The sequence below is a fragment of the Pelophylax lessonae genome (genome assembly GCF_965119305.1).
Source record: "Pelophylax lessonae genome assembly, chromosome: 4".
NCBI classification, from domain to species: domain Eukaryota; kingdom Metazoa; phylum Chordata; class Amphibia; order Anura; family Ranidae; genus Pelophylax; species Pelophylax lessonae.
The window spans coordinates 195356388-195371067 of NC_138771.1; the positions used below are offsets into that span (position 1 = coordinate 195356388).

At 44.2% G+C, this 14680-nt stretch overlaps 1 protein-coding gene across 1 annotated transcript in view; it reads left to right on the top strand.

Annotated features, from left to right (window-relative positions):
- The window catches only part of HBP1 (HMG-box transcription factor 1), a 68269-nt gene that overhangs the window by 25034 nt on the left and 28555 nt on the right, over window positions 1-14680 (top strand). The window contains exons 6-9 of the mRNA XM_082254391.1: window positions 741-853; window positions 7544-7700; window positions 8042-8186; window positions 10948-11262. Coding sequence (XP_082110517.1) covers window positions 741-853; window positions 7544-7700; window positions 8042-8186; window positions 10948-11262 — 730 coding nt within the window. The remainder of the gene's footprint in view (window positions 1-740; window positions 854-7543; window positions 7701-8041; window positions 8187-10947; window positions 11263-14680) is intronic.

The window sequence follows — 14680 nt, forward strand, 5'->3', positions numbered from 1 at the left end:
GCCTTATAAACTATAAAACATGTGAGATGCTTATGGAACTTGATGTCGTGGATAATCATTGTTGCTTGTGCATGAGTGATTTCTGACCCTCATGTATGAAAGTTCTGTAAACATCTTACACTGGCCCCCTGATTTCACTGACAGCCCACACATCTGTTGATCAAGTAGTGCCATGTCTCCCTTTCTATTTGTGTATTTCGGGGTACAGGGTTAGGTGCCGTTGTCACATACATGTGGCATTTGTCAAAAAAAAGTTAGAAATCCCACTCTATATGTATGGCAAGTGAGCAATTCATGGAGTGGCTACCATCCGGGTTTATTGATCCAGTTATGGAATCCGAACCATAGTGTTCATTCTGACTATCCATTGCAGTCACTTTTTGATTTTTCTCCGGTGACTTGTCACCAATACACCATAGAACTGATGCTTTACTATACTGAGAAATCACATCGCAGCCCTTAGCAGCAAATTAAAATAATCAAGCCATTTTGCGTTCATTAAGTGTAATTATTTGGAGAGTTTTCACCAGACAATCAAGTAATCACTATCAAGCTGAACTATTACTTGATTGAACCTTCCCTGTTCCATTGTACTGTACTTAGTTACCAGCATGGGGTCATACTGAATATAACAAAGCATTGCCAGAAAATCTCCATGTGCCTCACAATCTATATTTAGATTTTTATTTTACTCTGCAGCACTCACTTTTATTTTTCTACTCCTCTTTAATTCTCTTCAGGCACACGTCTATGCTTTCATAAAGGACGCAAGAAAGTGTGGCAGGATGTGGAAGATTATGCCAAAATTGTACGTTATAGAAACGAACGTGAGACAACGATTGGCTCTCAGAAGGTAGTGCATTTTTTAACTTCCTACCTGCAGGCCTCACAAAAACATGGCAGGTAGTTTATTATACTAAAAAGCAGGCATCGCTAAATGGCGGACTGCGGTCACCCCATTTAGCTGCCTGCGTGTGTACTTTTCCTTCTAACGCTGCCGTCCTCTTCACAATGGGGCAGAGAGCTGGGATTCTGGATGGAGGATGGGCGCTGCCCCACCTTTCAAGTTAACAAGTGGCCGATTTGTTTCTATGACACGGGGTGTTCCTAGCAACCAATTACCCACTTGTTAACAGGAGAAATTCCACAGTGATCGCCGCTTGGCGGGGTGGTTTAGGCACCTAGCGTTGATCGAGAAGAAAGTAATTGTCATGTTGGTTCCTAAGGGTACCATTGCATGGGGGAGCGGGGTACACCCTTTCCCCCCTATTCCTTGCACGTAAAAGAGGGCTACGGATCTAGTTGAAGGTGGAGCAGCAAAGGTTTTGGATAGTGGGATCCGGTGGGCTGCAGCAGCCTGTAAAACAATGAACAAGCGCATCCAGTATCTAGACACAGGTGAGCGGACCGTTGGGTAGCAGTCCAAGGATCGTAGAAAGAAGTGAGTCGCTGAAGTGGGCCGGTGCTGTCTGGGTAGTAGTTGGATGACCCATAGCCATAATTGTGAGTGCTGATTCTTGGGTTGAGCACTTCGCCAAAAGGAGAAAGTGAGCGAGCAGTGAGCATGTACCAAGTTCAAGGCTGATCCAAAAAAGGAAACAAAACAACAAAAAAAACTGAACAAGGTAAAGGCGGACCTAGCACGGTCTGTGCAGCTTGTGCTGCCTGGTCTGGATGGGGTCAGGTACTGTGACCTGTACCTGAGATGGTGCCCAGGGAGACTATTGGGAGTGGTGGAATGTAGAGGCATCTTATGTTCATCGTCAGTGTTTGTCAGAACGCCTGGAGCATACGACTTGCCAGTCAGGGGAGATGTGTCCGAAGTTGCCAGTGGAGGATGGACGTTCCGGGGTTGGGAGTTGCAGAGTGTCCGTTGGAACTATTCCCCATTCTCTCAGAAGACTAATTCCGTCGTCTAGTGAAGTAATCAGATGAGAAGAACCATTATGGATTATACTGAGTTTGGCTGGATACTTCCACTTATACAGTGGGTACGGAAAGTATTCAGACCCCCTTAAATTTTTCACTCTTTGTTATATTGCAGCCATTTGCTAAAATCATGAATGTACACACAGCTCCCCATACTGACAAACACAGAATTGTTGACATTGTTGCAGATTTATTAAAAAAGAAAAACTGAAATATCACATGGTCCTAAGTATTCAGACCCTTTGCTCGGTATTTAGTAGAAGCCCCCTTTTGATCTAATACAGCCAGGAGTCTTTTTGGGAAAGATGCAACAAGTCTTTCACACCTGGATTTGGGGATCCTCTGCCATTCCTCCTTGCAGATCCTCTCCAGTTCTGTCAGGTTGGATGGTAAACGTTGGTGGACAGCCATTTTTAGGTCTCTCCAGAGATGCTCAATTGGGTTTAAGTCAGGGCTCTGGCTGGGCCATTCAAGAACAGTCACGGAGTTGTTGTGAAGCTGTTATTTTAGCTGTGTGCTTAGGGTTATTGTCTTGTTGGAAGGTAAACCTTCGGCCCAGTCTGAGGTCCAGAGCACTCTGGAGAAGGTTTTTGTCCAGGATATCCCTGTACTTGGCCGCATTCATCTTTCCCTCGATTGCAACCAGTCGTCCTGTCCCTGCAGCTGAAAAACACCCCCACAGCATGATGCTGTCACCACCATGCTTCACTGTTGGGACTGTATTGGACAGGTGATGAGCAGTGCCTGGTTTTCTCCACACATACTGCTTAGAATTAAGGCCAAAAAGTTCTATTTTGGTCACATCAGACCAGAGAATCTTATTTCTCACCATCTTGGAGTCCTTCAGGTGTTTTTTAGCAAACTCCATGCGGGCTTTCATGTGTCTTACACTGAGGAGAGGCCTCCGTCGGGCCACTCTGCCATAAAGCCCCGACTGGTGGAGGGCTGCAGTGATGGTTGACTTTCTACAACTTTCTCCCATCTCCTGACTGCATCTCTGGAGCTCAGCCACAGTGATCTTTGGGTTCTTCTTTACCTCTCTCACCAAGGCTCTTCTCCCCCGATAGCTCAGTTTGGCCGGACGGCCAGCTCTAGGAAGGGTTCTGGTCGTCCCAAACGTCTTCCATTTGAGGATTATGGAGGCCACTGTGCTCTTAGGAACCTTAAGTGCAGCAGAAATATTTTTGTAACCTTGGCCAGATCTATGCCTTGCCACAATTCTGTCTCTGAGCTCTTCAGGCAGTTCCTTTTGACCTCATGATTCTCATTTGCTCTGACATGCATTGTGATCTGGAAGGTCTTATATAGACAGGTGTGTGGCTTTCCTAATCAAGGCCAATCAGTATAATCAAACACAGCTGGACTCAAATGAAGGTGTAGAACCATCTCAAGGATGATCAGAAGAAATGGAAAGCACCTGAGTTAAATATGAGTGTCACAGCAAAGGGTCTGAATACTTAGGACCATGTGATATTTGTTTTTCTTTTTTAATAAATCTGCAACAATGTCAACATTTCTGTGTTTTTCTGTCAGTATGGGGTGCTATGTGTACATTCATGAGGAAGAAGAATGAACTTAAATGATTTTAGCAAATGGCTGCAATATAACAAAGAGTGAAAAATTTAAGGGGGTCTGAATACTTTCCGTACCCACTGTACATCACTTTGTGGTTACAGAGAGCTTTGGTGATTGAGGAAAGCTCCCTGCGCTACTGGAGTGTATGTTTGGAATAATCCGGCAATTGCTGGAGTGACCGCGCGTGTGGCGGAGTTGTGTCGTCTTTCCGGAAGGCATCTAATATACGTTCCTTTGCCTGGTAAAAGTGGACACGAAGCAGGACGTCCCTGGGAACTTCCTGGGGCAGGAAGGACGGTTTTGGGATCCGATGAACTCTGTCCAAAGTGAGGGCGGCCGACGTGAATGATGGGACCAGGTCTTTGAATAGGGAGTTCATAGTGTGGCAGTTGTTGCGGAGAGACCGATTCGGGAACTTCTCTAATCTTGATATTGTTCCTTCACGATCTGTCTTCCAGGTCCGCAAGTTTGTTTTTGATCATGAGTAAATCATCCTTATGAGAGTTGTGGGAGTCCACTAGCGCGTTGTAGGAAACTTACTTCTGTGATTTTTGTTTCCGTGGCATGAACCATTTGTCCCAAGTCATGCACTGAACAGGTCTGCATGTAGGGTAGCTCTTAAAGTATGCATCATTTCTTTCATCATGGTATCTAATCAAGGTTGGCCTGTGATTGGGAAGTGGGCAAAGGGGTCTGCTTGAGGGTTGTTGGGAGCAGTTTGTACCTGCATAGAAGTGTCCAGCATCTCCTCTGCCATGGTGCCCTGCCTGTCGGCTTCCTCTGTGCGGGGTTTTCATTTAAGGGGACTTCTGGTGGAGGGGATGCTGGATCCGGAGTCAGATGGAGAGGGAGAGGAGCAATACTCTGCAGCAGCGGCGCCTGTGTCCTCTCCAGGCGCTGTAGCCGTCAGCGACACGCCGGCCGCTAGAGGGAGAGGAGGTGGATGCGCGGGCGGTCTCCCGCCGCCATCTTGGTGATGTTCGAGCGGCGGCAGCGTGGGGAAATAAGTTTGTAGTTTCCGCACTTGATGCGGATCCGGGCGGTTCCTCCGCATAGTTGGCGGTGGAGTGGGGATTCCCCGAGCGGAAGTGGGCGTCAGTGACTGTCGGAGGTGGCTGGATGCAGTGGTAACGGCGTTTCTCCCCGGGCACGCAGCGGAGCGGTTTCAAAGCGCGGCCATCTTAACGAGCGGTCGCCATGCCCCCTTAACAGGAGAAATTGAAAAGCTCCCGTCCTCCATCCAGACCTATCACAGCACCCACTCTCCATCCAGACCTATCACAGCTCCCACTCTCTGCTATGAAAGGTAGGACTGGAGCTGTAGGGGAGGGGAGATGAGCATACTGATGCAAAGGAAGGTGGGCTGCTACGCAAAGAGTGAGACTGGGATGTAACAGGGTGCCATAATGTAAAGTGGGGTGTTATAATGTAAGGGGGGCTATACTATAAAGGGGGGACTTTGATGTCAAGAGAACCGTAATGTAAGGGGGTGGCACACAATGTAAAACGGAAGGTTCTATGTAAAGGGGGGACTGATGTGAAGGAGGTTTTGAGATGTTAAGATTGGGGACTACAATGTAAAGAGAGGGACAATGATGCAAATAAGGGAAGTGTGATGTAAACGGGGAGGGGGGGGGGGGCTGTGATGCGAAGTAGGAGGGGAGGGCTGAATAATGGCAAAAAACGTGATTCAGACCTCTACTGTAAGAAAATTTTACGGACAAGACCTCCGTGAATTTTAATTCAATACCCCCCTGGTATATAGTATAAACTCCGAACTGCTGTCTAGTTCATGGAGTCAGGAGTTGGTGAGATTTTTATAAGGGATTAACACTGGCCATTTTAGTTTTATGTGTTCCTTTTGTAGGCTTTTACAGTTTTGTTTTATTACTCAAATGTTTGTACAGTACATATACACAGAGCTGTGTGTGCAGCATTGTGGAATGTAGTACTTTAATGCTTAAATAAATCATTTCTTCGGCATAACACAATTTTTATAGTCTACCTTATTTACTATTGTCTCACTGGCCACACATAGATATGTAACATTGTGTTATGGTGTGGAGAATGTGTTGTTCTTCTATCCCATTTATAAACTCATGGGGCCTAGCATTCTACTACAGTTACCTATTATGTGTGCTCTTCTAAATGCCATACTGTGTTGTCACTCAGAGGGTGATATATCCGATATATCGGAGTAAACCTGGTACTGGTTCTCAGGGCAGTAAGCAGGGTTTTTGATGTGCTGGGCAGTAGCACCAATTTTGCTCCAGTTTGCCTAAAATGCTTCTTGTAATTAAGGAGATTAGTTTGGGATGTGCTTTTCTAACCAGAGAAATTCATTCCAGTGTTTGGTTTTTTTAAATCAAACGGGTTCTTTATTGAATTGCAGTTAAACCGATACAATCCAGCATCATAAAATTGCTGTCAACAGCAGCAAAGCATATACCATCAGCCATCCCAGTGTTGGGTATACTACATTTTGCTTTCCAAATTCCTGAACACATTGTTTATGTATTTTTTTTTTTTTTTTTTTTTAAATAAGTCTTTTATATTACAGTTGCAATAGCAAAGTTAGTAGTGAGTTTTAAAGAATGCAAGAACTGTGCTAGATTTTAAATTCAAAATTAGGCCTGTTTCACACGGCTTCAGCTTGTATAAGAGCAGTGTGAACCGCAAGCTTTGACAAACCATTTGCAGAACTTTCAGCAAACTTTGTTAAAGCTTTTAAAGTACCATTCATCCCCAGTTTGTTGTTGAACACAGATTCTAATAGGAGTGCTTATTGCCACTTTAAGCAAGCTGCTAGCAGGCTTCAGCACTTATTTAAGCTTGTAGAAAGCCCGCTAGCAGCTTGCTTAAGGCTTCTTTCACACGGCCGCTCCGTGTGAAAGGTCCGCTGCGGGACTTTTTTTTTTTTTCCACGGAGCGGATGACATTTGTGTCATCCGCTCCGTGTGCCCGCATATCATCCCATCCGTTTGCGGATGATATGCGGACATAATGTAAGTATATGGCACTGCGGATGTCAGCGGATGACACCGCTGACATCCGATTTTCCTTCCTTTCCGTTTTTTACACGGAAGAAAAAATAGGGTTCTGTTCCATTTGAAAAAACGGAACAGAACTGACAGGAGGAAGATCGGGTGTCAGCGGATGGTATTCCGCTGACATCCGCAGTGCCATTCACTTACATTATGTCTGCAAATCATCCGCAAAAAAATAGGATGATTTGCGGACACGGAGCGGCCGTGTGAAAGGACCCTAAAGTGCCACTCACCACTCCCATTAGGATCTTTGTTGAACATTTACAAACAAATGAATGGTACTCTAAAAGCTTCAACAAAACTTGCTAAAAGCTCTGGAAATGATTTGTCAGAGCTTGCTGTTCACAGTAATCTTGTACAAGCGGAAGCCCATGTAAAACCGGCCTAACATTATCTTACCCATGTTTCCAACTATTTCTTCTGTGGCATGAGAACTTGTTTGTCAAGTGTAATGTCTCTGCTGGAATATTTTGTTTTAAAAGTACCAGCAGAGGACAGTTGGATGTGCAAGCATAGTCCTACCTCACTCCGGTGCCTGAAGCAGACCATGGACGAGTCAAAGTTCTGTTGATCGAAAAACAAAAATGGCTCCTATGACACTGCTGTCAATTGTTGGTGCAGCTGGCACAGTAATGATGCGAAAAAAGAACGGTTTGATGATCAACAAGTTTTGTTTATTTTTTTGACTCCTCTATGACCTGCTTACGTTTGATTGTAGCTGACCATTTGCATTTAGCCTATGCAAAAGGGTGGGGGAGCATTATGCAGACCTCTCCCTGCAACTAGACCAGATTTTCTCATGTGGGGCCTGCAGGTACGTCAGATTTGACTGCCTGTCCTTTCATGAGTTCTTTAAGCCCGGTGTATTTTAGCTGTTTTGGTAGCAGAGAGGCCATGTACAAGGAACATTTATAGATTTTAGTGTTAGATTTTAATCCATGTCTTGAAGTTTTTCCTAAAAGTACACCCATTTGTCCACCGTTCCATTTTAGGGCTATGGCTCAGAAGGTCTGAAGCTGATTTCACATGAAGAAAGCGTGTCTTATGGAGAATCTGTTCTTCAGCTTACTTTTGATCCAGGTACAGCAGAAGATGGCCTGCTTACAGCAGAGTGCAGATTGGATCACCCCTTCTATGTAAAAAATAAAGGTAAATTTCATCTTTTTTAAAGTCACATGAATTTTTCCTTTGTAATTCTGTTATCCTCTGATTTACCACTGCTTGCTTGTCTAGAAGTAACTGGAATTTTTCGTTAATAGGTCAACTTAGCTACCCTCCCAAGGGCCATCTGTGCTACACCTTTACTTCTCCTATAAATGTGGTGGTTATACTACCGTATCTGCGTATATCTTGTGTTGCTGCTTTATGCAAGTTTATTAAACCTTGAGATAATTAATGTTCTTTCTGAGGTTGGCACAAGCTAAATAGCTGCACAAAAGGTCCTTGTGTACACATTTACTAGGTGTAATTCATGTTGTTGTTGTCTCTAGGTTGGTCATCATTTTACCCAAGTCTAACTGTGGTTCAGCATGGCATTCCCTGCTATGAAATTCATATTGGTGATATTTGTCTACCTCCTGGTCATCCGGATGCCATAAATTTTGATGATTCTGGTGTTTTTGATACATTTAAAAGGTAATTTAGTTGTATTAATGTTGTCTTAACCTAATTTATTTATTTTATTATTATAGGTACTTGTATAGCACGCATTCACATCAGTCCCTGTTCTCAAGAAGCTTACAATCTAAGGTCCCTAACTCACAATTATTGACATACTAGGGCCAATTTAGATAGGAGCCAATTCACCTACCAGAAGTGTGGGAGGAAAGCCAAGTACCCGGAAGAAACCCACGCAGGAACAGGGAGAACATACAGACTCCAGGCAGGTAGTGCTGTGGTTGGGATTTGAACCAATGACCCTATTGCTTTTAGGCAGAACTGCTAATCACTTGGCCACTGTGCGGCCCAAATTTCTGTATTGTCAGGAAGTATATTCTCTCCATAGAAATACTCTATGTGCTATAGAATGTAGAGTATATAAATGATAGATTTTTGGAAAGTCCATCGAACGTATGCACTAATGCTACAGCAGATTGTTGGCGACTATCTGGGTTTTGGCACTATGGTGGGTATAGCAAGTCATCTGCTTGGTGCCAGTGTTTGAGCGTGTTGTATGCAGAGCTTATGGCACCCAGTTAAGGTGTAAGATTTTGATTATATAGTAGCCAAACTGGGAGGAAGCATGTACAAAAAGGACCGGAGAATGCCATGTCTTCAAATTTTATCATATATAAATATATTTTTTATGTAGATAGCGTGTGTGTGTGTGTGTGTGTGTGTGTGTATATATATATATATATATATATATATATATATATATATATATATATATATATATATATATATATATATATATATATGTGTGTGTAATATATATATTACACTTTTTTATTTTTGCCCCCATTTTTCTAAGACTTTTTTTTTTTTCTATGTACACAAAAGGCCTGTTTTGAGGGAGCGTGCAATTGGCATGCTTACTGGAGATAAGTCCTCCAGAGCTGTTGCCCGTGAATTGAATGTTCATTTCTCTACCATAAGCCGTCTCCAGAGGCATTTCAGAGAATTTGGCAGTACATCCAGCCGGCCTCACAACTGCAGACCACATGTAACCACATCAGCCCAGGACCTCCACATCCAGCATCCTCACCTCCAAGATCGTCTGAGACCAGCCACTGCAACAATTGGTTTGCATAACCAAAGAATTTCTGCACAAACTGTCAGAAAACCATCTCGGGGAAGCTCATCTGCATGCTCGTTATTTCGACCTGACTGCAGTTTGTCGTCGTAACCGCCTTGAGTGGGCAAATGCTCACATTCAATGGCGTCTGGCACTTTGGAGAGGTGTTCTCTTCACGGATGAATCCCGGTTTTCACTGTACAGGGCAGATGGCAGACAGCCTGTATGGTGTCATGTGGGTGAGTGGTTTGCTGATGTCAGTGTTGTGGATAGAGTGGCCCATGGTGGTGGTGGGGTATGATATGGGCAGGCGTATGTTATGGACAACGAACACAGGTGCATTTTAATCATGACATTTTGAATGTACAGCGATACCGTGATCGGATCTTGAGGCCCATTGTTGTGCCATTCATCCACGACCATCACCTCACGTTGCAGCATAATGCACTGCCCCATGTTGCAAGGATCTGTACACAATTCCTGGAAGCAGAAAACATCCCAGTTCTTGCATGGCCAGCATACTCACCGGACATGTCAGCTATTGAGCATGTTTGGGATGCGTATATTGACAGCGTGTTCCTGGATCTGCCAATATCCAGCAACTTTGCACAGCCATTGAAGAGGAGTGGACCAACATTCCACAGGCCACAATCAACAACCGGATCAACTCTATGCGAAGGAGATGTGTTGCACTGCATGAGGCAAATGGTGATCACACCAGATACTGACTGCCCCCCCCCCCCCCCAATACAGTAAAACTGCACATTTTAGAGTGACCTTTATTGTGGCCAGCCTAAGGCACACCTGTGCAATAATCATGCTGTCTAATCAGCATCTTGATATGCCAGGTGGATGGATTATCTCTGCAAAGGAGAAGTGCTCACTAACACAGATTTAGACAGATTTGTGAATAATATTTGAGAGAAATCGGCCTTTTGCGTTCATAGAAAGTTTTAGATCTTAACGTTCAGCTCATGAAAAATGGGGGCAAAAACAAAAGTGGTGTGTGTGTGTGTGTGTGTATCTCTAGGAAAAAGAGGGGGAGGGGTATGTCTCTATGTCAAGAACAATGTAAGGGTGATAGAGAGGAGTGATATTACGGAAGGGATGAGTATGGAGCTAGAATCCATATGGGTAGAACTCCACAGGGAAGAAGAGAAAATTAATTGTGGGGGTGTGCTCTGATTTCTACTGAGATTAAATTACAAAATGACTATTTACTAATTGGGTGACTTCTGAAGGCAATTATTTCCACTAGATTTTAGTTGGGGGTATCAGTAAAGGAGGCTGAATACAAATGCACGCCACATTTTTTAGATATTTATTTATACAAAAATGGGGAAACCATTTATCTTTTTCCTTCCACTTCACAATTCTGTGCCACTTTGTGTTGGTCTATCACATAAAATCCCCAAAAAATGTTTTACGTTGTTGGTTGTAACATGACAAAATGTGGAAAATGTCAAGGGGTATGAATACTTTTTCATGGCACTGTATTTGATTTAAAGCAGTGCAAATACTGTCAGCAATATTTCTATATATGTAGGTAAACTATTGAGATTCTGTAATATAGATTGTCATGTATTTCTGGTTGGCAGTGAGTTTTATAGTAAATATATAACAAATAATCCAATCTCCTTGTTTTCCTTTTCTACTCAGCTATGATTTCACCCCCTTGGACTCTTCTGCTGTGTATGTTTTGAGCAGTATGGCACGTCAGCGTCGGGCATCCCTATCCAATGGTGGCACTAGCAGTCCAGATCCTGAAAGCTCTAATGGCAAAGACTGTGCATCTCCACAAACCTCCTACTCTTCATTGTATAATAAAAATGGCAGGAGTCACAACTCAGGGACTTCAAATTCTGTGATGGCCACATCTCCCAACAAGTGCAAAAGACCAATGAATGCCTTCATGCTTTTTGCCAAAAAGTATAGAGTTGAATACACACAGATGTACCCAGGAAAAGATAACCGGTAATGAATAGAGTTTTATCATCCTTATAAATGCTGGTTGAGTGTGAAAAATGAATGGCTGCACAATCTTTCACTATGAAAATATTTGTTGGGTCCGTCTTCTACACATTCGAAGGTTTCCCTTGGTGGGGCTACTAACAAATCATTGTAGAGTTAGAACTAATTAAGGTAAATGTGCAATACATAAAAAAAGAATGGTCTGCTTTAACAAATAGTCTTTGTGTACTAAGTGTAGGTTTTCCATTTACTGTATCTAGAGTCTTAAAGTATGAGTAAAGGCAATACCTAAAATGTGTTTTTGTTCTCGTGTTTTTTAAATTTTTTTTAGATAGCATGGAGGGGGATTAGAACACCTGTTTTTATTGTTGTCTGTGTCCCTGTTACAGCTATTCATCCTTTTCTATTTGTCATGTTTACCATTGGGTGAAAAAAACTTCCAATGGGTACACTAGTTCTCATGATACTCTGGGGTTCGCTCACTTTGTAAGGATTTCTTCTCACTTCCTGTTTTGGCTGAGGAACAGGAAGTGAATACAAATCTCCTCTATGGGACACAGATGGCAAAAAATCTGACAGGGGCTATAACCCTCCCTTACTCTAGCCAAAAGGAAAAGAATGTTTTGCCTTTAGTTACACTTTAAAGCCTAAAATGTAGTTCTAACAAAAATTGGTATGAGGGACCGTACTATCAGTGTGATGTCTCCTCTCTCTGTATAGAAGCCATGCTATAGCTTCTATGAATGAAAAGTCATCTGTAAATGGAGGAGGCAGAATGTGTGCCGTGTTGAGGCCATCTGTTCAAATAAATGAGCTCCCATCGCACCAACATGTCAGAAAGATTAGACGTGCACAGTAATGTTATGGTGGGCTACAACACATGCGCATTCCCTTAGCGTGTTGGGGTTCCATTAAAGATAAATAGTACAGCATCATGCTGATACATTTACCATTTCTTTAAGTGAAATTCTAGACCGATATAAAATACAAATTAATGCAGCTCTGTATTCCATTATTATATCATTAACTCTTTAACCTTTTAGCAGCAGAAAAACATTACCGCAAGGTAAATCTCTAGGTTGAAGTTTAATATTGCAGCAAAAACTGGTTTTGGTATTTTATAATTTAACGGGCACTTCATTTTACCTTGTTATATTTTGGCTGGAGTTCTGCTTTAACATGCATTGTGGTAACGAGTGTGACTGACCCTTTGAGAGAACCTGGAGTCCAGCGTTAATTGAATATTCAACATACAGGCATCACAAAGTGTTTTCTTGGCATTACAAGTGAAAGTTGGAGGAGCCTCTGTGTAACAGTGCTAGGATGTAGCTGAAGAAAGACAAAGACAAAGATCTCCCTCTCTGCTGCTTTATGGATATCCTTGTTGGTGACATGCAATCTCCTGTGACATAGGAGTCCCAGGAAGCTGTTCAAATAAGTAGGTTGTAGGGCTGCAACTAACGATTATTTCTCTTACGTCCTCCGACAGTCGCCGCCCATTCAGACAGTCTTCACTAATGGGGTATTGCTTCCTCTCCACAGGAGTTTCTAGGCGTAAGACTTGTAAAAGAACAATTCATCTACATAGTCACACCCATGGGGGCTGTCCTTCTAGTCCAATAACCCCCTGCAATAGCCATCCCAATTCAGTTTGTCTTCTACCTAGCTTAGGAGTGGATAGGCTTCCCTGTGCTGAGGCTACAGTCTCAGCCTTCCTCTTTTTCTTTTATGATTTATTTTCTGAAAATGTCATTTTTCTTTACATTGCTAGCTGTTTAACGACCCATCCCTGTCCATCAGGGATGCAGCCATGTGAGGTGGCTACCTCAGTGGACACAGCATAGGTTCGTCCGTGCACTACTAGTGTCCTGCGTTTCTGGCTGGCGGCACTCCCCTGCTATCTGAGGGTGGGCGGTTCCCCGCTTGATATGAGGCACCCCACGCCATCGGGTACAGGTAAGTACACTCTGTGTGGGGCCTCTGTTTGGGGTCGGCAGTCCTGTGTGTCTGTGGTGTCCCCTATGTCTGTGCGTTTTGGGCTCCCTGTTCCCGGTCCCTGCAGGGGTTTTATTCTCTCACAGCAGCGCTGTGTGGGGGATTGGGGGGTCCCTCTCCTAAGTTCACTTTAGGGTGCTTGGAGGTGCAGACACATGCGGCGACCGCTGCGGGGTTAAAAACCGCCGGTCCGCCATTTTAAGTGTGGGCAACATGTCTGGCTTCATTATGGGCTTTTATACAGCATGCTATGTAGTGATTGACGCCTTGCGGTGCCATCTTGCGTGTGGCATTCGATCGTTCAGAGCACATGTCGGCGGCCATCTTGCCGAAGCCTCCCATTAGTTTCAATAGGCATCCATTTTCCCTTGGCCTGCAGCCTAAGTTCAGCCTCCAGCTGTGACATCACTTCCTTCTTTCTCGCAGAGCCGACCGAAGGAGCTGGTAACACACTGTGGGGTTCTGTCCTGCTGTTCTTTTCCTGTCCTACTTTGTGCAATCTTCCTGGTCAGTTTTGTCCCTGTGGGGGTCTGTGTCTCAGTCTCTATAGCGGTGTGCTGTAGGGGTCCGCGGCGCTCTTAAAGGGCCAGTTCATTTAAAAAAAAAAACAAAAAAAAAAAAAAAAACTTTTTATTTCTGTTATGGAATCACAGGACCGCAAATTCCCTCCAGCTTTGGTGGGAGATTCAGGATCCTCTGAATCCTCTAACCTGACTAATTTGACTGCTGTTGTGGCAACTTTGGTGTCAAAAATGGATGTGCTGATGACTGAACGTGCTGCTAGTAAAAGGCCTAGGATTTCCTTTTCTTCTGATTCCGAGTGTGACATGGTTGCTGTAGGTAGCGTGGCCCTTTCGGGGTCTCGCTCTTCTCAGGACCCGCAAGAGTCTGAGGGGGAGGCGGAGGTTGCAGTGGTGGATGACTCCCATCCCCCCCCCCCCCCCCTCTGGGTCGCCCGAGGAACGTGCAGCTATAGATAAGTTGATCCTAGCAGTAAAGGAAACACACAGGACCCGCAAGACAGCGCAGGTTTTTCCTTGCCCTGCAGAGTTTCACCATAAGGTGAATGAGCTATGGCGTAATTTAAAACACACCTTCGTGGTGCCTAAGAAGTTTCAACTTCTCTACCCTTTTGCGGCTAATACGGTTGCACGCTGGTGTGTGCCTCCTCAAGTGGCTCACATGGTGGCCAGATTGAACAAACCTACCCTGGTCCCCACCGAGGACTCTCCGGTGTTTAGGGACCCTACTGATAGGAGGCTGGAATCTCTGGCCTGATATTCCTACATGGTGGCGGGTTCCATGCTCAAGCCTATTTTTACCTCTGTAATGGTGGCTCAGGCTGTGGCGGATTGGACCAAGGTGCTCAGACGCAATCTCGTGACTGATTCTGCCCCCCCCCCCCCCCACTACAGTGGAGATGGTG